This window comes from Lutra lutra, chromosome 17 (assembly GCF_902655055.1).
Source record: "Lutra lutra chromosome 17, mLutLut1.2, whole genome shotgun sequence".
NCBI lineage: Eukaryota > Metazoa > Chordata > Mammalia > Carnivora > Mustelidae > Lutra > Lutra lutra.
In genome coordinates, this window is record NC_062294.1 from 26,489,048 (window position 1) to 26,511,739 (window position 22,692).

At 54.0% G+C, this 22,692-nt stretch overlaps 2 protein-coding genes across 2 annotated transcripts in view; one reads left to right on the forward strand and one right to left on the reverse strand.

The window, feature by feature from the left end:
- Positions 1 to 488: 488 nt before the first annotated feature.
- On the reverse strand, positions 489 to 8,545 carry TEPP (testis, prostate and placenta expressed). The gene is made up of 8 exons (XM_047711738.1): positions 8,463 to 8,545; positions 7,498 to 7,722; positions 3,517 to 3,578; positions 3,061 to 3,235; positions 2,608 to 2,669; positions 2,322 to 2,386; positions 1,702 to 1,734; positions 489 to 653 (listed from the first exon to the last, which is right to left on the reverse strand). Exons 2-8 carry the CDS (start codon positions 7,718 to 7,720, stop codon positions 623 to 625), a joined length of 651 nt encoding a protein of 216 aa, XP_047567694.1. The 5' UTR covers positions 7,721 to 7,722; positions 8,463 to 8,545; the 3' UTR covers positions 489 to 622.
- Positions 8,546 to 13,132: 4,587 nt separating this feature from the next.
- Positions 13,133 to 22,692, forward strand: part of CNGB1 (cyclic nucleotide gated channel subunit beta 1) — a 62,360-nt gene continuing 52,800 nt past the window's right edge. Inside the window, exons 1-11 of the mRNA XM_047712557.1 lie at positions 13,133 to 13,297; positions 15,344 to 15,401; positions 15,697 to 15,769; positions 16,572 to 16,692; positions 16,781 to 16,823; positions 17,021 to 17,057; positions 18,956 to 19,031; positions 19,314 to 19,347; positions 19,716 to 19,899; positions 20,715 to 20,790; positions 22,479 to 22,515. Of these exons, the coding sequence (XP_047568513.1) occupies positions 13,133 to 13,297; positions 15,344 to 15,401; positions 15,697 to 15,769; positions 16,572 to 16,692; positions 16,781 to 16,823; positions 17,021 to 17,057; positions 18,956 to 19,031; positions 19,314 to 19,347; positions 19,716 to 19,899; positions 20,715 to 20,790; positions 22,479 to 22,515 (904 nt within the window). The remainder of the gene's footprint in view (positions 13,298 to 15,343; positions 15,402 to 15,696; positions 15,770 to 16,571; positions 16,693 to 16,780; positions 16,824 to 17,020; positions 17,058 to 18,955; positions 19,032 to 19,313; positions 19,348 to 19,715; positions 19,900 to 20,714; positions 20,791 to 22,478; positions 22,516 to 22,692) is intronic.

Genomic DNA, 22,692 nt, shown 5'->3' on the forward strand with positions numbered 1-22,692 from the left:
TAGTCCTGAAGCTATATGGATAGAGTAGGTGACTCTCGCTCCATGCTTGGAGGCTGCCTCTAGCCCCCCGGAGCCTGCTGGGCCCGGGGAAGCCCCCCAGAGTATACAGATATGGTGAAGGTTCTGAGAGCAGTATCGAAAAACCCCATTCAAACCTCCTTTTGTCTCTTTGGGGCCCAAGTTCAAAGTCTGAGGTGGAGGGGGCTCAGTTGTGGGGCTGCAATCAGGGGACAGGGGCACAGGGAAAACCCAATTTCCAGGCTGCCCCTACACCTCACTCCCAGCTGACCCAGTTTAGACCCCCAACTCTTTACTTGTGGTCATAAGACATTTTTCTCCGCCCCCCACCAGTCCTCCAGGAGTTGGCGGGGCAGGTAAAGGTAAGACAGCGTCTCCTGAGGTTCTGAGCCCTCTCCTGGTCCCTGCAAAGAGCGTGCGCTCACACACACACACACACACACACACACACACACACACACAGGCCTGGTTTATTACTATTGGGTTTATTTCCACTCAGGCTGAACATTAAGGGAGGTGGTGGTACCACAAAACACCCTGTATCCAGCTGGAGAACCTGAGTGGCACAGCCCAGCAGCCTGGGGCTTGGCTTCCTTTTCACAGATTAATGCCAGGGGGTCAGGTAGTTGACACGACTGTGGAGAGAAACAGAGTGAGGCAGAGACCTCCAGGGTGACCTGGGGGAAACCAAGCAATCCTTCTGTACGCCTGCCCCACAAACCCATCTTGCTATCCTCAAGGCTTTGAAAACACAACTTCTATCCTGTCTATGGCTCTGGAGCCTTCAATGGCTCCCTAGTTCCTTTTGTTTATATATTTTCAGAGACTCTGCTTGACTTTCAAGCCACCCCCTCTTCCAGTTCATTTCATCTTTGTTTCTCATTGATTCCCCAGTCCTGCACTGTTTTACTCATTTTTCAAGCATTTAGTGCACCTACCCTGGCAGGCATTATATGGTAGGAAAATATTAGGAAGAATACCCCTGTGTGTGCACAGGGCAGGTGGGAGAAGGCAAACCTTCCCTTGATAATTATATGACAATAGGTTCTGGACTATCAGATAGGGATGCAGTTGTGGTGACCAGCCTGAGGAGGGGAGAGGCAGAGGGTCAGGGAAGAAGACTTCAAGGAGGATGGGACACCTAGGTTGGGCTTTCAAGGTGAGGAGGAATTTTCCAGAAGGAAGGAAGGATTGCCTAGGCCCTGAAACAGCACCAGTAAAGGTGTGGCTTGGTTGTGCTGATGATTTCGGGGGACACCCTGGAGTGTGGTACTGCTGCTGTGGAGGGAAGGGTGATATGGCCAAATGATGTTTGAGTACCATACACCTTGTACCTTCCCACTGGAACACGAGCCTCAGCCCTTCCGACCTATCTGCATCCCCCATCCCAGAAGGCAAACTCTCTGTTCTCTCCATCAGCCTCTGCTCTCCTCCCTGGTGGGCTTTCCTCCTTTTGGCCTAGTCTGAGCCAAATTGGGTGGGACACGCACTCTGCTCCCCCCCAACTCCCAGTAGGGTGCACTTTCGCCTGGGGTGGATCTCTCTGGAGGGAAGCAGCTCGGCCCCCTGGATGTCACTCAGGAGGTACCAATCCCTTGGTGCCAGGCGGGGTAGAGAGGGGTCTGAGAGTTGCCTGAGCCCAGAGTGGCCGGGTGTGGAGCAGGAGCAGGGTCATTCCCCTACCTGTAGATTGAACCGAAGCGTCGGAAAGCATTCCTGTGAAAAAGGGATGAGGAAGGTGAGCCCAAGCTGAGGAAGGTCGACCCTCTCGGGAACCTCACTCCCATCTCGGGAGGCGCCATCCCACCAGAAGGATGACATTCCATCCTGGTCCCACCTAAGGCCTCCCCTCGGAAAGGTGGGGCTGTCAGGGACTGGAGGACAGGACCCTCTGTTTGATTAAACAACTATTCATTCTGAAACGTCAATTTCCTTGTGATGTACTGGAACCTGGCAGTTCTCCCGGGACTCATGCTTTCTTTTCTTTCTTTCTTTCTTTCTTTCCTTTTTTTTTAATTAAAGATTTTGTTTATTGACAGAGAGAGATCACAAGTAGACAGAGAGGCAGGCAGAGAGAGAGGGGGAAGCAGGCTCCCTGCTGAGCAGAAAGCTCGATACAGGGCTCTATCCCAGAACACTGAGATCATGACCTGAGCTGAAGGTAGAGGCTTAACCCAAGGAGCCACCCAGGCGCCCCGGACTCACACTTTCAAGAGTTACTGAAGGTGCTCCGAGGAAAGTGACCAAGACCCCATCCTCCCTCTTCCAGGTATGGGGCCCCGGAGGCCTGTGGCGTCACTTACAAGGAGTCGAAAGGCAGGGGCTTCTGTCCATAGCGGTCCAGGCTGGGGTTCTGGTTGAGACAGTACTGGTCCGGGCCAGAGGAATGGGGGGTCCGTGAGCCGAGGGGAACACTGACCCCTTCCCCCGCCCCCCACAGCGCTCTCCGCCAGAGATCTTGTCCCTGGGGACTGGGAAACCCTGCTCTGGCCGTCCTTTCCCCCACCTCACCCCACCCCCACCACTTGTTAGTCAATCCTCCCGGACCGCCTGGTCCCCAGGGACAGGTCAGCGCTCAGCCCTCCTTACCCGCCAATTCTGAGTCACCTCCGGCTTCAAGTACCGCACAGCATATCCACTGAAACTCTCAACTGTGGAGAGACCACCCTTCTCCAGCCCCCAGCCCTCCCCGAACAAGCCCCGCCCCTGCTCTTACCTGAGCCCCGCCCCTGGATCCAACACGCCCACACCTGTTGGGTGAGCCAGTCCCGCCTCTAGATCCGGCTCCCAGAGTCCCAGTCCGCCGCACGCTCAGCCTCCTCCCCAATGGCTCCCTCTGGCCGGGATCTGGCCCCTGCCCCCTCCCCAAGAAGAGCCCCACCTCTTTTTCCCTTAGCCCTTTCGATCCTGCCCGCTCTAAGTGCCCCAGAAGCTTCTCAGCTTCCCCGCCGTCTTTGCCCCAGTCCGTCCGATGCCCCCTGCCCGCACTTTGTGCTCCGGCCTCTCCCACCCTGGGGCATCCTCCGCGCCCGGTAGACTGACCCCTCTTGCTCGGGCAGGGCAGCTTGAACTCGCCGGCCGAGGATACGAAGCGGGACCAGTCCTCAATGGCGCGCGTGAAGCAGGGCCAGTCGACCCGCTTGATGCCCGGCACGATGGGTACCAGCTTTCCCTCGCGGCACCTGTTGCGGAGTCTCTGGCCGGTCGCCGTGACGTCCTGCCAGCGTGATGGGAGTCAGAACCACAGTGGTATTTGCAGAAGCCTAGGGTTTCGACCCAGACCATCCCATAGCAGGGGGCTGACAACTTGACAAGGGCTGACAACCTCCTCCGACCCAGGTTCCTGCCGAGAACCTGAAGCCCTTTATAGGACATCAGAAGGACGCAGGGGCCCAAGCAGGCAGGTGAAGAACCCCAGGTACTTGGGGCTGGGCACAGGCAGGACCTTCACACCCTCTCCCCTGAGCCAACCCAGGGCCAGATGTAAAGGACACTCACCAAGCACTGCAGGGGTTTGTTGGGGACACCCAAAAGTGTGAAGTAGGCATTGTCAAAGTCATCTGAAGGAGAGAGAGAGAGGGAGAAGAAGTGTCTCCCCCACTCAGGAGAACTTTGGCCCACCCTGCTTTAAAAGTTCCTGGAAATATGTGACAACTTAAAAAAACCGAAGATAAAATAGATTTTTTTACTTTTACAGCAGGATAAACTCTAAGTAGATCAAAGATTTCAATGTAAGAAAAAGGAAACCATAAAAGTACTAGAGGGAATCATGTAAGTTCCTTTGAAACCTTGGGGTGATGAAGGCCATACCAGCTCATTCACAGTCTGGTAGCCGAAAAGGGAAGATTGATGACTTTGAATACATAAAAACAAACTTCTGCTTGGCAAAACTGACAGGAGTCAAAGGGCAAATGGGAAAAAAATATTTCCACTTATTTTAATGAGGTGCAATTTCCTTAAAGAGTTCCTAGAAATCAAGACGAGAAAAGGAGAACGAGTGAGCCATTTGCATAGGTAATTCACACACAAACACAAGGAATGCAGATGGTCCCTAAAACACATGAAAAGACACTCAGCCACGTTCACAATAAGATGAATGCATATTCAAACTACATTAAAGATGCCAATAGTTGCCTATCAGATTGGAAACTGTCCAAAAGTTAGTGCAGTTATTGGAAACAGGGCCGCTGCCATAACATTGCCAGAGGGGGTATAAATTGATTCCAGCCTATGGAAAGCAATTGGCATTATCTACCAGAAGTATAAATACACATACCTTCAGATTCTCCAGTCCTACTTCTGGGAATTTATCCCATATGACAGGTGTACAACCAGGAAATAGATGGGCAAAAGATCTACCCATTTCAGCATTATTGGTAGCAGAGAATGACAGAGCAGCTCAAGGGTCTGTCATTAGAAAGGACCCACTAAAAACACTCTGATACATCCTCACTAGGAAGCTACTTAAAAGAGAGCAAATTCTCCATACGAAACCTCCAAGGTTCACAAGGGTATATGCTGTACGCTACCTTTTGCTTTATCACCTAAAACAGGTGATTGGAGGCAGAGAAGAATATATTCAGGTCACCACCGTGACCAAGTCATCACACTTCGCATCACGACAGCAGGATAATAACATTATGAATCTCCCGCTCAAGTATTAGAGCAAACGTGGCATGCATCCCCCATGTAAGATTCTGGCCAGCAACACGTTACCTGGCTAACCAAGCCTCTACATCTAGTTTCTAGTTCGCAGAAAACAATTAAGGTAAACAACGTTGTAAGGAAATGATCACTCAGATTCACAACGTGGGACTGTCCACAACGTAACTATTTTGAGCTTTAAAAAGCTGATAATAGGGGCGCCTGGGTGGCTCAGTGTGTTAAGCCGCTGCCTTCAGCTCAGGTCCATGATCTCAGGGTCCTGGGATCGAGTCCCGCATCGGGCTCTCTGCTCAGCAGGGAGCCTGCTTCCCTCTCTCTCTCTCTCTCTCTCTCTCTGCCTGCCTCTCTGTCTACTTGTGATGTCTCTCTGTCAAAATAAACAAATAAAATCTTAAAAAAAAAAAGCTGATAATAGGGGAAAATGGAAAGTGGGAGGACTATTTCAGACTAAAACAAGACACATAGCAACCAGCTGGGATGCGCAATCCTAGACTGCAGTCTGGTTCCGGAAGGATCTTAAAGCTATGAGACATCTTTACGGATCACTTGGGACATTTTTTTTTAAGTTTTTTATTTATTTGACAGAGAGATAGAGAGAGCACAAGTAAGCAGAGCGGCAGGCAGAGCGGGAGAGAGAAGCAGGCTCACCGTTGAGCAGGGAGCCGGATATGGGGCTCCATCCCACGATCATGGAATCATGACCTGAGCCAAAGGCGGAGGCTTAACTGCTGAGCCACCCAGGCACCCCATGGGACATTTCAATATGGACCGAAGAGTAGGTGTTATGGAACTATTGTTCACTTTTCTAGATGTGATCGTGGTATTGTATCATACAGGAGGTTGTTGTCCCTGGGAACTGCTTGCTGTAGTGTGTGTGAGCATGTGAGTGTGTGTGTGTATGTGTGTGTGTGTGTTAGAGAGAGAATAATCAGGTATGGTAATGGATTAGCTGAAGCAGTTGGAAGGCACGGGTGTCCATCACAGGTGTCCATAGTATATCCTTTCAACTTTTCTTTATGTTTGAATATCTTCATAACAAAAGGTTGGGGAGTAAAGAATGTTATGTTTGTATTTGCATTAGTAAACAGTGGAAGGATACGTTGGAAACTGGCAGGTTACCTGTAAGTCAGCGGAGGGTGGGGAGATGTTAGGATGTACATTGGTATAGCATTTTGAATTTTGAACCCGTGACTCTACTGCTTTTATTACATAAGGCATATGCCTGCAGTAAAATACATATCTAAATCAAGAGCTTTCTCTAAAGATCTAGATTCCTGGCTTCCAAGAGAACCCAGGAAATTGGAAGAAGCATGCTAAGCCTTCCCACGCCGCAGTTAGCTGGGGCCCCATGGCTGGAGGCTCCCCCTTAGAGGGCCAGGCGTAGGGGCTCCACTTCACCTGTCATCCCTCCCTCCTCACTGCTTCCCTACCCACCTCCAGCATTTCCCATCTAGGCCCTTTAGGGCTCTATGTGAGACCTCTGGAGATCTCCATGCCATCCCTGACACCCTCACCCTACTTGTCACCCAAGCTGGAACCTGGGTCTCATTCCATACTTTCCACTCTTCCCCCTCACCCACACCGGTACCAAATCCTGTTCCTTCCTCTCCTAAATACCTTCCCAAACCCTCTCTAGTGGCCAAAACACAGTTACTCCTTCCTGAAGACTGTGGTCCCTCCCAGTGTCATATCCCCCAGCTCCCATTCACCTCTGGTCCCTCTGAGCCATCCTCCATCCCCTCCACCGCCCCAGGATGCACAGACCTCTTTTCTGCTTCAAGTCTTTGGAGGGTCCCCTTTGCCTCCAAAGCTCCCTGATCTTAGCAGCAGTATCCTTGTCCCCAGCCCCGGCTCCTGCTGCTGCCCCAGCCTTGTCCTTCAGCCCAGCCAAACCCCTTGAGTTCCCCCAACACCTGAGGCAGTAGTTCCCCTCCAGCCCCCTGTGCATGCTGACCCCTGTTTCCCTCCCTCTGGGGCAGCATCAGGCACAAAGTAAGAACTTAATACCTGTGCTGAAATGAAGATGTATTCATTCATTCATTCATTCACAGATACCCCCACTTCCACACCCAAGCTTTTCAATGGATGAAGGGCTATTCCTTGGGTGCATTCGGCCTCTTCAGCCCAAAGATTCTCCTGTCCACACTCTCAAGTGTGAGGAGGGTCTTTCTCTTCCTTTTCCGCATGGAGAGCAGACGGGGCCGAAGCTGTCACTTTACAATCTCCTACTATCCCGATGGCTGACTTCTGCACACTTCTCTCTCTGTGAGTAACCACCGATACCGATACCTTAATCTTAAGCACATACTCTGGCCTCCGCAGGACTCTAAGTGCTTCTCTTAGCTTGTCATTTATTTATATAAATTCAATTAATTAACAGAGTGTATTATTAGTTTCTGAGGTAGAGTTCGGTGATTCATTGGGTGTAGGTAACACCCAGTGCTCATCCCATCCCATGCCCTCCTTCATGCCCGTCACTCAGTGACCCCATCCCTCTACCCCCTTCTCCTCCAGCCCCTCTCAGGTTGTTTCCTATGACTAAGGGTCTCTTACAGTTTGCTTCCCTCTCTGATTTCATCTGGTTTTCTTTTTCCCTCCCTTCCCGGATTCTCCCAGCTGGTTTTAATCTCACTATAATAAGAGGGAGGCCCTGTTATCTCATTTTCCTGATAAGGAAGCAGGGCTGAGACCTGGGCGGGTATGCCGGGCCCCTCCAGCTCTCCTGGAATCCACGCCCTGCCCCCCCGCCCCACCTCTTGCCCAGCCCCAGGCCCAGGGAGGGCCAGGTGGCCAGCGGCAGCCAGGTGGCCCGACCTCTGCGGCAGTAGGTGGAGCACCGACAGTGCTCGTCGGAAAGGCAGGCCTTGACCGAGTCCATGTCCATGCGGCGCAGGCTGGGCAGGGCGGGGTGGTAGAGCTGCTGCTTCACCCCGGCCAGCGCGTTGCGCCGCGGCTCCACCGGCAGCAGGATGGCGGGGGACGCGTACACGTGCGTGGAGCCGTCGTCCCAGGGCACCAGGTCGATGATCCGGGCCATGGCTGGGGAGCAGAGACACCCCGACCCAACACTCTTCTATGGAGTGACACGACCTTGGCCGCTGCCGATTTCTCTACTCGCCCAACACTCCTCCCCAGAGCTGGGGGCTCCCCCTGCGGAGTCAGGGACATTCAGACTCACCTCCCCGCCCCCTGCACACATGTGATTGGCTAAGGGCTCTGACAGGTCAGGACAAGGTGTGCGGGGCCCGAACTGCCTAAAAGCAGACGCATGGGAGTCTATTCTTAAATCGTGATCGGGAAGCAGCCCCGGCAAGTGGGTTCAGAATTTAGCTTCGTTTGCCTCTGAGTAGCTAATTATGGACTTCTGGCCTTAGCGAAAGTATCTGGCATTTACTCAAAATTCTACAGGGAGACATAGGGTAGTTTTAAATAAGGGGCGAGGCATGAGAGATATGAAGTAGGAAAGCATTCCTGGTTGCTCCATGCCTCCCTTTAAAGAGTGGCTATTCCCACGGCTTGTCCGTCATTGAAACTTGAGTGAGAATTTGTGGAGTCGGCTTGCTTTATGCCTGACCCAGTTGGTGCGGGAGGTGGAGGTGAGTGGTAGGTGAGCAGGAGAAGCAGGGACCTTGGATGGTGGAGGAGCAGGGAGAGGGCAAGGGGACTGGCCCTAGGGAAGCTGTCTCAGGGGGTGGACCTTCCCAGGGAGGGCAGGAAAGTGGGGCAGGGAGAAGAGGGGGGAAGGGACTCCTTGCTCCTGGACCCCCAACTGCAGCTACCTGGTCTGCAGGCACACAGGCCTGTGAGGCTTTCCTGCTCTCCTGACCACTCAGTGGGGAGAAGAGGCAGGGAGATGGGCTGGCCCCAGTGCCTTATACAGTAGGAGAATAAAGGAACATTCTGCAGAGAGACAACGCCCATTGCCGCCTGATTGTGAGGGCACCCACTCCTCGGCAACGCTGGAGAGGAGCCAGCTACCTGGGCTGTTGCTCACTGGCTCCCGCTTTCGGATTTCCTGAAGGTTGCCGTCTCCCAGGCCTTAGAACAAACCAGGCATGTTGAGAAATGTCAGATGGGAAGTGGAACCCCCTGGAGGTGGCCCTGCCAGGGCGAGCCAGGGCCTGCTGTGTGATCCTGGGCTAATCGCTGTCTCTCTTTGGGCCCCAAGGTTCTACATTGGGCGAGACCCTAGGCCCTGCCATGTTAGGCGACCAAGAGAAGAGGGCGCTGCCCTGCCCCCCACCCCCAGCCCTTGGGTCTCCAGGGGGTGGCGATTAGCAGTGCCCAGTAGCCAGGGTCAGCATAAAGGGATCAGGGAGAGTGGTGGCCTCAGCAGGGGTAGGGATTAGCAGGTGATATTCTAGCCCTGGCCCTCTGCGGGCCTGCAGCCTCCCTCCCTCCTTTCCAGGAAAGAGAGGTCACAAGTGGCTAAGCCCAGCACCCGAAAGCCCCGGTGCCTGCCCACCACCCTGGTACCAGCCATTGGCGGCGGCAGGCCCCAGGTGGGGAGACCTGGGGAGAGTCTAATGCCTTTGCCTGTATTCGCGTATCTTCCACAGACCTCTGCCCAGGTGCGGAGATTCCTGGGTCCTGGCAGATGCCTCCTGGAAGGGTCATGTGGGGTCTGGCTCCCTCGTGGCTCCACCTTCAGGGCTCCCACCTTCCCCACCCCGAAGGCAGCATCCCCGAGCCCCACCCCTTCGAGAAAACTCTCCCACAGTTGCCTCTACCCACCACCCACCCCTGATTGGTTGTTAATTTTTTTTAAAGTTATAAAATACAACGAAATGCAGCAAGTGCGTAAATATATAACGTAACTAATAATTTATGATGCGAGAGCCCACGATCTATTATTCAGGCCAAGACAACAGGTACTACTTTGCAAAAACTTTGCAGCTTCTTGAAACACGGCACATAAAATGACCACAGAACACAGCAATTTTACACTTAGGAATCTTCCCAAGCATATGGGAAAAACAGATGACCACACAGAAGCTGGCATGAAAGTATTCACAGCAGCACGATTTCAGATAGCCGATGGGTGAGAACAGCCCAAGTGTCCGTTCCTACACTGTGGTATATCCCCACCAAGGAATATTCAGGAATTTAAGAGAAATGAAGTCCTAATACATGGTACCACATGGGTGATTCTCAAAAACACGGTAAATGAAAGAAATCAGACACAAAAACACTCCGTGTGTTGTATGAGCCATTTATAGAAAATGTCCAGAAGAGGCCCACTTAGGGGGACGGGAAGCAGATCGGTGGCTGTTCAGATCTGTGGCTGAGGATGGGGGTTGACTCCCATCCAGCATGAAGGGTCTCATTGGGGCGATGGCAAGGTTCTAAGTCTGGGTGGTGCAAATTGCCTCGCTCAGTCAATTTCTTCCAAATGGGCGAATTTTATGGCATAGAAATTATACCTCAGTAAGTTGTTTTAAAAAACGGATTCCAGGGGCATCTAGGGGGTTCCGTCAGTTAAGTGTCTGCTTTTGGCTCAGGTCATGATCCTGGGGTCCTCGCATCGAGCCCCACATCGGGCTCCCTGCTTGGCGGGGAGCCTGCTTCTCCCTCTCCCACTTCCCTGCTTGTGTTCCCTCTCTCGCTGTCTCTCTCTGTCAAATAAATGAATAAAATCTTAAAAAAGAATAAAATATTGATGTCAGCTAAAGCAAGCAAGAAACAGGGAGGGCCCTGCCAGCCCCTAGAAGCTTCCCCAGCCCAACTTTCCGCAGAGGTAACCGCTCTCTGGCTATAAGACATCACTGCTTTTCTTGGTCGCTTTACATCTGTACTCGCAGCCGTAGACAAGACAGGTTAATTTTGCCCCTTCTGAGCTTCATCTATATGGCTCATCGGTATCTTTTGAGTGTGGCTTCTTACCTCCATATATTCGAACATGCGGGTCTTCCCAGCTGGCATATGGCCAAAGTTTGTTCATTTCCCTTACCCTAGAGCACCTGCTCTCCTCCAGGCACATCCGACTGCCCATTCCCTAGGGTCTCTGCTACCTCCAGGTTGCTCAGCTCTGGGAGGGGGCCACAGGGCAAGCCTCAGCCATGCAGGGCCCCATGGGATAACTGCTCCCCCGGCACCTCACTCCCTCACATGGGGACACAAAGGTGTTATTCTCCCATCGATCACAGTGTGCCTTGGCCGAGGTGTGTGGTGCACTGGGTCCCCTGGCAACCTGTGGTGCCCCAACCAGGGCCACTTGGGGCTCTTTCCCTGGGACCTGGATCCCTGCTGGCCCCTGGAGGGTTGCCACTGGCTGCCTGGCTGTCCAGCTCCTGTCTTCCACCACCACCACCCCACCTCTGTCAGGCACCTACTAATCCTTTGCACACGGCCCACTGCTGCCTAATCCGCCTTGTGTCTGAGAGACCAGAGGCAAGTGGTGGGGAGAAGGCGATTCCTGGCTGGTGGTCGGCATCTGAGTGGGTAAGTTAGGATGGGGTCGCGGCTCAGAGGGACCTCTGGTGGGACCCCTATGCTCTCCTTCTACCAAGGCATTTAGAATAAGGCAAGTCTGGGAACCTGGAGCTTCCTCAAGGCAGATTGTGACATGCAGGTTCCAGGTCCCACAGAGGGTTGAGAGGAGCCTAGGAATCTTTGCTGTCACCAGCTTCCCAGAAGATTCTGAAAGGCTGGTGGTCCCAGCGCCATAGTTACCCTGGACTCTCAGCTCCCCCTTCCCACCTTTGCCTCCCTATCATTGTGGAGTGGGCAGGGACGTGCAGGTATGTTCATGAGGGAGGAAATGACTGGATCTGGGGGAAGGAGAAAAGTTGGGAGAGGGGAAGGCTTCCCTGGTCATTTCCAGAAGATTCAGAAAACCAGAAGTGCTGCCCACTGGGAAAGGGTCTGCGGGACTGGCCTGCAGGGGTAGACGTGGGACATCTGGAGGCCAGCAGACCTGAGTGTGACTCAGCTTGGCTGCTTACCAGCTGTGTGGTGTTGGGCAAGTCTTCCGATCCCTCTGTGCCTCTGTTTCCTTAGCTATAAAGTGGTAGCACTTACCTTCCTGAGGCTGCTGGCAGGCGGGAGAATGAGGTGAATGTGATCCGGGGTAGACGACACTTAGCTCCGTTTGGGCTCATGGGGTTGCCTGGGGCTGTGGCATCCGCCATCCTAAACATATGATCTTGGGCTCTCTCCACCTGGGAAATCACTGTGTCTGCACCTCCATCCAGCAAGGAAATGGAAGGCCGGAGGGGTTCATGTCTGGCTCAGGTTCCCATTTTTGGACGTGGAGTCAGGCATCTGATTTCCCACCTGGAGCTCTGCCCCTCACCACAGCCTCTCCCAAGAGAGCTGGGTGGCTGAGGCCAGAGTTGGGGCAGAAGTCAGGGCTGTGAGTAGAAGGGCAGGGAGCATGGCTGGGGGCAGTGGGGAGCTGGGCACTGGGGCAGGGATCCTGGCCCCTGTGCCTGTCCTTTTCAGCGTGGGGGTAGGGTCCCTGGCAGAGGAGGGACAGAGAGGCACTCTGTCATATGGGGCATCACCTCAGAAGGGCCTTTTGAGGGTGGGAGTTCCCACATACGAACCTGTGTGGCGCTCCCTGGGCCAGGCCAGCCCACAAGGATTTAGTTGTAAGGATGGAGGCCCCTCCCTCCCCAGAAGGGAAAGGATGCCAGAGACTGGACCCAAATAAGGCAGGACAGTACATCTTGAAAAGGGAATTTGTCACCTTAAGCATTTTTACATCATGAAAATAGGTTCACGTTTATGTTAAAATATTTTCCATTCGTACGCAATTCATAATATATCCTTAAAAATTTATATTGGGATCATGCTGAACATGATATTCTACAATTGGTGTTTTTGCTTGACACCAAGTATGAGTCTCAGTCAACATTTATTAAGCTCCCAGTGTATGCCCGTCACATTTGTATCTGTTTATTTTATCCTCACAATCCTCTCAAGATAGGTTCTGTAACATGCCCATTTGATAGACAAGCACACTGAGGCACAGAGAGTTTAATTAATTTGGTCATGACTGGAGTCCAGAGCATGTACATCTTCCCATATTAGTTCAAATAGAGCCACTTTTTTTTAATGGCTCCATAATATTCCATTATTGGATGTATTATAATTTATTTAATACGTGTCTCTCTTATAGATGAACATTCAGGTATTTTCCAATAACCAGGGTCCTACTCATGAATACTTGGATTTTTTTTCATCTTTTGTTGTAACACTGTGGTGACCAACCTCTTTATACACATGTTTTTGGCTTGAGTATTTTTCTTTTCTTTCCTTTTTTTTTTTTTTTTTTTTTGCCTGAGTATTTCTATCAGGTGAGTACCTGGAGGTATAATTTGTGGAAATGTTTTGAAAGATGAATGAGAGAAAGGAAATGTGTGACCCACAAGAGCGGTCCCAAGTGGTGGGAGCCATGGTGGGCACTGTGGGGGTGCCTAAGGACCCATTTCCTGCAGGTGTCAGGATGTTGAGCTGGGTCCAGAGGGTGCTGCCTCAGCCCCCAGGGACCCCTCAGAAGACCAAGACAGAGGAAGAAGAGGGGGCAGAACCAGAGCCAGAGGTGGAGCCGGAACCAGGGCCAGAACCTGAAACAGCCCCGGGGGAGGCTGAGCAAGGGGCTGAATCCTCGGTAAGACATGGAGGCTGAGCAAGGGCAGCTGGGCTCGCGGCTCAGGGGATCCCCACCGTGGGTCAGCAGCCCTGCAGGGACCTTCCATTGTGGGGGGAACTCGAGTGCATCCAAACTTGCCAGTTCTGCCTCCCATCCATCAGGATCCTGATGACCACGAGTCCAGAAGCTCAGTGACACAGATTTGACTTAGCTTCTAACTGATGCCAGGCCTGTGCGCTGTGCCGGGAGCCTGATGAGGAATAAGGCATCGCCCCCCGGGGGCTTAGTAGACAAGTACCAGCCAGGTCATTCTAACAGCAGACAGAGGTGATAAGGAAATGCCGGGGCGTCCAGCGCTGGGCTCAGCTCTCCCCTCCCAGGAGGGCCAAGCAAGTGTATCAGGCAGAACTACAGGAGCTCAGAAGAGGGAGAGAATCATCTTAAATTTGGAGAGTGGAAGCTGGTGGGGGAGTGCCTCCCAGACACGGTGGGCTGGGCCCAGTGTGACTGGAGATGAAGAGGGTGGAGTGTCCCTGGCAGAGGAAGGGGGAGTCCTGGGAAGTGCAGGGCATGTTCAGGAAACAGTGACTACCCTGGGATAGGGTTTGTGCACATAGTATTCCCATGTGCACGTGTGTACACACATGTGCGTGCCCTGTTTCCTTAATGGGATACCTGCACATACATAAGCATTAGCAAGCCATGTGCATGCAAACGTGTACATATTTGTGTGCACGTGTGCACATAATACACATACATGCACACGTGCGCATACATGCATCAGTGTTCCATGTGCACGTGGGGCAGGCTGTAAGCATGTAAGTGTGTGTATGCAAACGTTTCTGAGTCTGTGAATGTATTCCTGTGTTTGCGCACATGTCTGTGTATCTGTGCATGTATGTATGTACAGACAGGTTTATATGTATCTGCATGTCTGTGCATGTACATATTTTGTATGTCTGTGCATGCCTGTTCACATATGCGTGTTCAGATGCAGAACTTTGTGTGTGCAGGTGTACACGTGTATGTATGTTCATCTATATGTGTTTGTGTTAATACACACATGAAAGGATGTGCTCATGGAGACATGTCTGTGTCAGTGCATGTGTGTATAAGCCCATGTCTATGTGACTGAGCATACATATATGTACTTGTGTATACACACAAATATCTGTTTCTGTGTGTATATGCAAATATCTGTGTGCATATGATCACACTTGTGTGTCTGTGTCTGATACTTGCAGATATCTACACATGTGTACACCTGCATGCCTGCACACATATATATGAATAGGTTTGCATGTGCCTGTTTGCACACACCTGTGTGGTGAGGAATGCATGCACATGCGAGTGCAAATGCACGTGTGCGGACACATGCACGTGCAGGCAGATAAACTTGTTTTTGTGTCTGTTCACGTGTGTCTACACCCTGTGTTACTGTCTGTATACACGCATGTGCTCATGTACGCATGCCTCTGCACATATGTGGAGATTTACGGGAGCTCATACATTTACACGTCACGGTGAGCACGCCAGTGTCAGCGTCTCTGCGTGCGCGCTCATGTTCGCCCGTACACGTGAGTGCGCATGCGCAGCCGTAGGTGCGGCCGCCAGGGAAGCAGATGAGAGGCTTTGGCACGTGCTGAATGCCCCCGGGGGCTGGGGGGGGGGTGTAGTGGAAGGTTTGGTGCGAAGAAGGAAGAGAGCTTTGGCCGTGGGCTAGATGTGAGGGGTCCGCTCAGCTCCCCCTACCTCAGTTTGTGCCAGCCCTCCTCCCTGTTTGGCCGCTGGAGTGGGGCGGTTTCCTGAGGGATGTGGAAGGCCCCGGGGGGCTACCCTGATGGGGGGCGCGGTGAGGGCCCCACCTGTGATGGAGGCCCCTTGGGGTTGTGGGAAGGGAGTGTCCCAAGCTGAAGCTGACAGGATTTACTGGGACGATTGTGAGAACAGAGCGGCTTGGTCCTGTGGGGTGAGGGGGTCCCTTGCGGGTGGGTCAGGGACTACCCCAGTCTGAACCAGGCTGGTCTCACTGAGGGCTTACATGGTCCTGTCTGAACCTTCCAGCCACCTGAGGAGCCTTTGGGGGTAGAGGAATTGGCTGTAGCTGATCCAGGCCCTGAGGGTGAGTGCTGGAAGCCTGGGTCAGTGGGCAGGGCAGCCGGGAGGAGTGTGTTCCCCCTCTGGACCTTGCCCCATCCACAGGCTGGCGGGCCCATTTCACAGACTAAGCAACTGAGGCTCAGAGAAGTTGAGGGTTGGGCTGCTGGGGACCTTATAGCTGAGCTGAGCTGGAAGCCTGCCCTTCTGACTCCCTTGGGGCTCTCCCCTTTCCCCTGCCTCTGCCTTGACTTTGCTAGCAGGGTAGAAATGGACCACTCTGAAGCTCCAGATCTAAAGTATGAGGGACTCTTTTCCAGACATCCAGGAGGCTGCCCCTACTTCGCCTACATCCCTCCAGGCCCAGGTCACTGTGGTTCCTGAAGTGAACAGGTACCACACCGCCCTTCCTTCTCCTGGGGGCCAGCGCCTCACCGCCCCCCCAAAACTAGGGAGCCACTTGGGGGTGGGGGCCAGCCTTGCTCTCAGGTCTCTAGTCATTCACAGGCAACTGCACAGAACATCCTGGAAACTGGCTGAAGGGAGCCTCAGGCAGAGGGCAGGGAGCTCCTGGGCCAGGTAGACAGTGGGACCAAGAGAAACAGTGAGAAGGGGCCAGAGTGTCCTCAGTGCTTGGGGGAAATGCATATCCAGTGCAGCCAGAGCTTCCCACTTTTCCTAACTGAGCCAGAAATCCAGACTTTTAGATGACGTCTCCAAGTTGGCTCATTTTAGACCATTAGCGCTTATCCAAGTGAGCCTACCTGTGGGGGGCTAGCCTCAGGCAGTGAGTCTGTGACCCTCCTGTTGAGGCTACCCAGCCTCAGCCACAAGGAAGCACCCCACAGGAAGCCCTCAACCCTCTGGAGCACAGGATGTGTGGCAGGTATAGGAGGGGACCCCTTGGAGCCAGGGTTAGGGGGAAAGCAGGATGACAGAACTTGGCTGCTCTGTACCCAGCATCTGATAGGGGTGGGCTCAGGATGGCCCTGGACATACCTGGTCTCGCCAAGGTGCAGTGTCCCCTATTTTCCAAGCTGGACACAAGACTCGGGGAAGGTGGCATATCTGAAGTCTCAGAGTTGGGAGATAGGCGTTTGGGATTCAAACTGAGTTCTTTAAGACACTGTGGAGGGCCCCTCGGACCAGGGAGGGGCTGTGGGCTGGCGGGTAGGTCTGTATCTCTGTTCCTCAGCAGTTCCAGCAGCTCTGTGCTGAGCTGGCTCAAGGAGGGCATGGAGAAGGTTGTCCCACAGCCGGTCCCCAGTGGTGGGCCCGTCCAGAGCGCTGCTGCTGGCCCAGAGGGTCCTACTCAGGTACTTCTGGGGCTGGGAGCTGAGGTGGGTGAGGTGGGAGGCCATTGCATCTGGGCTCTCTGTCCTCACTGTCCATCTGTCCTGGCAGGCAGGAGCACAGACATCCGGGCAGTGCAACACTGGGGGCTCAGGTAGGCCAGGAGGCGGGATGGCTCTTCGGGGATAGGACTAGGGGAGCCTGGTGTGGGCCCTGCCCCTGCAGAAAGCCCACAGGTGGGGGACTCTTAGCAGAGTGGCCCCAGATTTGAGCCTGGGTTTGAGTGAGGCTGACCTGAGAAGGGGGTCTGAATGGGCCTCTTGCTGCTGACCACCTTCCTTTCTTCTGCAGATGGACTCATGGAGGCCCCTGGGGCCCAGGACACCAGGTGAGTCCCCATCCCTGAGCACTGGTTTGGGAGCCCCTGAGCCTCATGTGTAACGTGTGAAGTGGGAGGAGCCATGTGTGCAGAGCTGAGGGTCTTGGGTTCAGAAGCAGGGTCCACTACCACCTCAGTGTGTGATGTTGGACTTGCCTCTCATCTCTTCTGGACCTCCCTTTTCTCATCCATAAAATGGAGCCAAAGGGCCCTGTGTTCCCCTGTGTTTATTGTCCTGATTTCTGGGAGATCCCCAGGTGAGGGGCCCTGGGGAATAGGCAAGAATGGGTTCTCATAGATGGGCTGGTGTACATGGGTGTCGTGTAGAGCCCAAGGGCAAGGCTGGGGCTGCTGTGGGGGACACAGAGGTACCCAGGTTGGCCTCACAGTTGGCAATAGCTTCGGAACTTCTCAGACTTGACCAAGGTGGGCAGCTGGCTGTCTTGTCAAGGACAATGGCCGGCTGGGTGAGGGCTATGTCAAACAGGGGAGCCCACGGCCTTCTCTATGCGGGTCCCTACTCAGCCCCTCTTGCCCGTGCCTTGGAGGAGTTCAGTCCCAGTGTGGACAGACCCTCTAATTTTTCAAGAGAAGCTAGAAATTTAGGTTTTTATGTAATCCTTAATTTTTAGCTGTTGCCAACTAATTGAAACTTTTTTGGGACCCTGTGGACCTCCCAAGTAAGCCTGAAGCCTCCAGTTCGCAATTTCTGCTGGAATCCCAGAGTCATGCATTCGTCCTTATTCACCCCATTGATTCATTCATTCCTCCCCTTATTCATTTGTTAGACTGTTGGGTTTTTGAGGGCAGAGGCTTTTGTCTTGTTGTTGTTGAATCCCCCTCCCCCTGCACCCAGCACCGTGCCTGCCATAAGGAGGGGACTCAGCACAGAGGGGATGAATGAATGAATGAATGTACTCCATTCATTCACTCTTTGTTCTAGTTCACAGGCTATTTCTTTTTGTCTCCTGGAAGCTGCCCAGCTCAGGGGTCCCCAGGGCCACTCTGCTGACTCACAAGACCAATAAAGCCATTTAGGATGAAGGCCCCTAGAGGGCTTGCCAGCTCTCTTTTGGGCCCAACCTGGGGGGATGCGTTCCCCTAGGAACAGGGAGCTTCCCTTCTTCCCAGATGGAGAGGCTGCCCCATGGAGGCCAGATAGATCTGGGACTCATTTGCCTCAGGACCAGCTATGTAATTTGTGGGACCCAGTGCAAAATTAAAAGGCAGGATTCCTTTAAAAAATTAGTAAGAGTTTGGGGCACCTGTGTGGCACAGTCGGTTGAGTGTCAGACTCTTGGTTTTGGCTCAGGTCATGATCTCTGGGTGGTGGGATCAAGCCCTGTGTCAGGCTCTGCAACTTGGAGGGGAGTCTGCTTGAGATTCTCTCTCCTGCCTCTGCCTCTCATGCTTGTGCACTCGCTCTCACTCTCTCTAAGATAAACAAATAAATAAATATTTTAAAGAATTTAAGTTTAAGATTGAGTTTAAGGTGGTGACAACAGCATGAAACTCAAACTAGGCCCTTGTAAGTATCGGCCCCTGTGTGACTGCACTGCTACCAGACCAGTGGAGCCAGACTTATCTGGGCCAGGCACAGGGACTTGCCATCCCCACCCCTCTCCCCCATGCTGCATTCAGGTTCCCAGGCAGCCCTTATTCCTCACCTGCTGCCCAGGTGGCCAGGGCTAGGCCTGTTGTTCCGGGCCTGGTCCAGGCACGGGTCAGAATTTGAGGCTGGTGGAAGTTCCCCCCTTAACCTAGGCCCTTCCAGAGTATCCAGGAGAGGGTCTCCATTGTGCACAGTGGGACCAGAGGTGAGGAAGGGCTGGTCGAAGCCTGGGACTCCAACAGACATTCAGGTCAGTGTGATTAGGCTGTTCCACTGACCTCTGGCCCCTTTGCAGGTCTGGACCCTGGCTGCTCAGGTGGCTTGAGCAGAATCTGGAGAAAGTGCTGCCTCAGCCCCCCAAAACCTCCAAGGTAAGTCAATGAAAAGGGGGAGCAGGCAGATGACCACCTGAGAGGGTTTCTGGGGCCCCAGGAAGGACCCAGCAGGCTGTCTTCACCCTTGGGACACATAGAGGGGGTATTGTCCTCCTTGGAGGGTTCTAGATGGAAAGGAGTGACTGCAAAAGAGCAAGGGGGGTTCATAGGGAAGGATGGAGCCCCTTGCCCCACCTGCCCTAGGCACAGCTGGCCGGGGCGGGGGGAATGCACAGGGCTTGCTTTGTTCTATGCACCCACTCCCTGTTTCTGCTCTAGGACTGGAGAGATGAGCCTGACGATGCTGCCTTGGGCCCAGGTACAGGGAGGGGATCTGGGATGGGCTACCCAGCATGGTCACAGGCTGGGCTGGGGTGCTGCTGGGGCCTGAGGGATCCTGGGGGAGGATCTTAGCCATCACCCAGGCTCTCCAGGAGTGGGCTGCTGTGGTGGGCCTTGGAACCCCTCCTCAGTCCAGGCTGGGAAGCCAGTCGTGTGGGACGGTCTTGCGAGCTCTCAGACAAGTCCCTTGAGCTCTCTGAGTCTCTGTTCCATGTCCGTTGGATGAGGGGGTAGTTGGAGTGGGCCCAAGGGACTCCCTACTCAGTCATGTTGGGGCCTGGCATCTGGCCCCCTAGTGCCCATGAGGGGTCACATGGAGCCCTGCCTTGTCCTTTTTAGATTCTTGCTCTCCCCACTGCGTGGAGAACCCAGAACCGACCTTGGAAACTGAGCCCATGCTGCAGGCCCCAGAGAGCCCCTGCATGCCCACGGCGGGCCCCCCGGAGCCCAAGGAGGAGCTGACCTCAGAGCCCCAGCCCAGCTCCCAGGCTTCCTCCCTGCTGTCCCCCAGTGACCCTGCCAGGTGAGTCCCCCAAATGCTGCACCTTTCCTGGGGAGCGGGACCAGTACGTTGCTCCAGACCCACACCCAACACTTCACCAAACTAGTTTTTTAAATTAAACATATCCCCCTGGGGGAAAATTTAAAGGGATTTCCAGCAGTCCTTCCCAGGGCAGCCCTGTCCACCACTGTCACCCAACACATTCTGCCTGCACACACAAGCCGGGGGGTCCAGTTCTCCTGTAGCTGAAAACGTACCAGACAACAGCAAAATCTATAGACTGCTCCACATGTCGTTTCTTTCACTGGAAAGTGTCTCTTAGAGGTGGTCTTGTACACGTGGGCCTGCTTCGCTCCTTCAGCAGCCTCCAAGTGCCCTATCATATAGCTATACCAGCTTCGCTTTAGCCATTTGCTGGCCGTTTAGGTTTGTTTCCACTCTTGCGGCACTCAGTGGCCTTGTACAAGCATGATTTGGCTCACGTGCAAGTCCATCTGTAGCTCAGTCCAAGGAACTGGAGCTGCTGAGCCTAAGGCTGTGTGCCTTAAAAATCGGGGCAGGTGTGGCCAAATGCTCCCACCCTGGGGGCAGGGAAGAGGCTGGCTTGCACCTCCAGATCGGGTGGGAGGCTGCTGGGCTGCCTGCCAGGGTCTGAGCAGTCCCAGAGGCTGGCCTAGGGACGCCAGGGCGGAGGGCTACGGTCTTTGGGGCTGGACACCTGGGTTCTGATCTGCCTCCCTTGGGCTTGCTGTCTGCCGTGGTGGGGACCCGGCTCTGGTCTCAGTTTCTGCATGAGCCCTGCCGCTTAGACATGGCCTGTTCTCTCCCACATGCAGGTTGATGGCTTGGCTCCTGCACAGGCTGGAGAGGGCCTTGCCGCAGCCCACGCTCCACGGGAAGGCTGGGGAGCAGGTCTGTGTGGAGCGAGTGGAGTGGGGCGGGCGGAGCAGGGCTTCGGTCGGGGTGGGAAGGGTCTTGGGAGCTCAGATGGATGGTCTGGGGGGCATAGAAGGAAGAAGGGAGCCTGTCGTGGGAGTGCAGCCCAGGCAATCTGCCCATCTGCTTGGCTCACATTTCTTCCACACACACTGTGGGGCAGCTTGGCCATAGGGGTGAGAAGTGCTGGCCCAGCCTTGCTAACCAGGGGTCATAGTCAGGGGAGGGAGCAGAGAGGATGCGGGGTGCAGTGGAGGAGCCTCCCAGGAACATGAAGGAAGGCTTCCCGGTGGAGGTGGCTTGCAAGCTGAGACCCGAGGTGGAAGTAGGATGGGAGTGTAGGAAGATCCCTCAGGCAAAGGATCAGCATATGCAAAGGGCCAGAGACAGGAGAGGCATGGAATGTTCTGGAAAGAAGTGGGGCTTGCAGGAAAACAGAGGGCCCTCTGTGCATTTCTGAGAAGCTAGGACTCTTACATGGGTAGGTGGGGGAGCACCTCTTCTTTTCCTTCTCCAAGAACCTGGCACCTGGGGGTGCTGGCTTGCTCAGTTGGTTTAGCAGCCAGCTCTTAATTTCAGCTGAGGTCCTGTTCTCAGAGTCATGGGATTGAGCCTCACTTCCGGCTCTGAGCTCAGCAGGGAGTCTGCTTCAGATTCTTTCTCTCCCTCTCCCTCTGCCCCTCCTCCTCTTCTGTTCCCCCTGCTCATGCTTTCTCTCTCTCTAGATAAATAAATAAAATCTTTTTTTTTAAAGATTTTATTTATATATTTGACAGAAATCACAAGCAGGCAGAGAGGCAGGCAGAGAGAGAGGGAGGGAAGCAGGCTCCCTGCCAAGCAGAGAGCCTGATGCGGGACTTGATCCCAGAACCCTGGGACCATGACCTGAGCCGAAAGCAGAGGCTTTAACCCACTGAGCCACCCAGGCGCCCCATAAATAAATAAAATCTTTAAAAAATAATAAAAAAGAACCTGGCACCTGGCCCTTCTCCCTTGGGGACAATTGTGTATCTTGAGAGCAGCACCTGAAACTGGGGGGTGGGAGTCCTGGGTCCCAGTCCTGGCTGCGGCAGGAGGTGGATGAGAAGCCTCAGGGTCCCCTTCCCTATAGGCCGAGCCCTCAGGCTCTATGTCCATGTGGCCTCTGGGGGGGGGGGGGGGGCAAAGGAGACACAGCTTTGGAGGTTTCCAAAAGAAAAAAAGGGTCCTGGTAGAACACTGTGTCCAGGAAGATGCCCTCACAGAGAGCAGGGGCCCCTGAGGATGGGGCTGGGGCAAGGGAAGGTGGGGTGCTGGTGGGGAGAGGCCTTTCCTGTAGACAGAGCTTTGAGACAGCTCCCCAGGGAAGGCTGGGAGGAGGTTTTCCCCACACAGAGAGCAGAATGTAATCAGGCATTTCAGGCAGGGGGCCCAGCCCTAGCAGAGGAGCTGGGTAGGGGGGACCAAGAGGTGATCCGGGGAGGGGAGAGCCTGGAGCAGGGAGCAAGCGCAGAGGCAGGAGGGGAGAAGCAGGCAAGAAAGGGGCTGGGAGGAACTGGACCTTCTGTGGGTGTCCTGGTAGGGGATAAGGAAAACCCTCTTGCTTCTGTCTGTGCTGGGAGGGGTGTTGGGGGCAGGGAGGCTGCTGAGGAGACATGACATTTCCCCCCTTTCTCCCCATGCAGGAGCCTGATGCCCCTGGGACATGTGACATGCAGCCAAGTAAGTGACACCTTAGTGGGTCCTAATGGGCGTCCCTGGGAGGGTATCTCGGTCTGAGTGCACAGTGGGCTGGTAGCTGGCCAGGCCTAGACTTCCTTTGGGGGTTCAGGGCCCCTGACCTGGAGCTGAGAGAGCCCTTGCCCTGTAGACCTTCCCTCAGGTCAGCCTGGCCCAGCG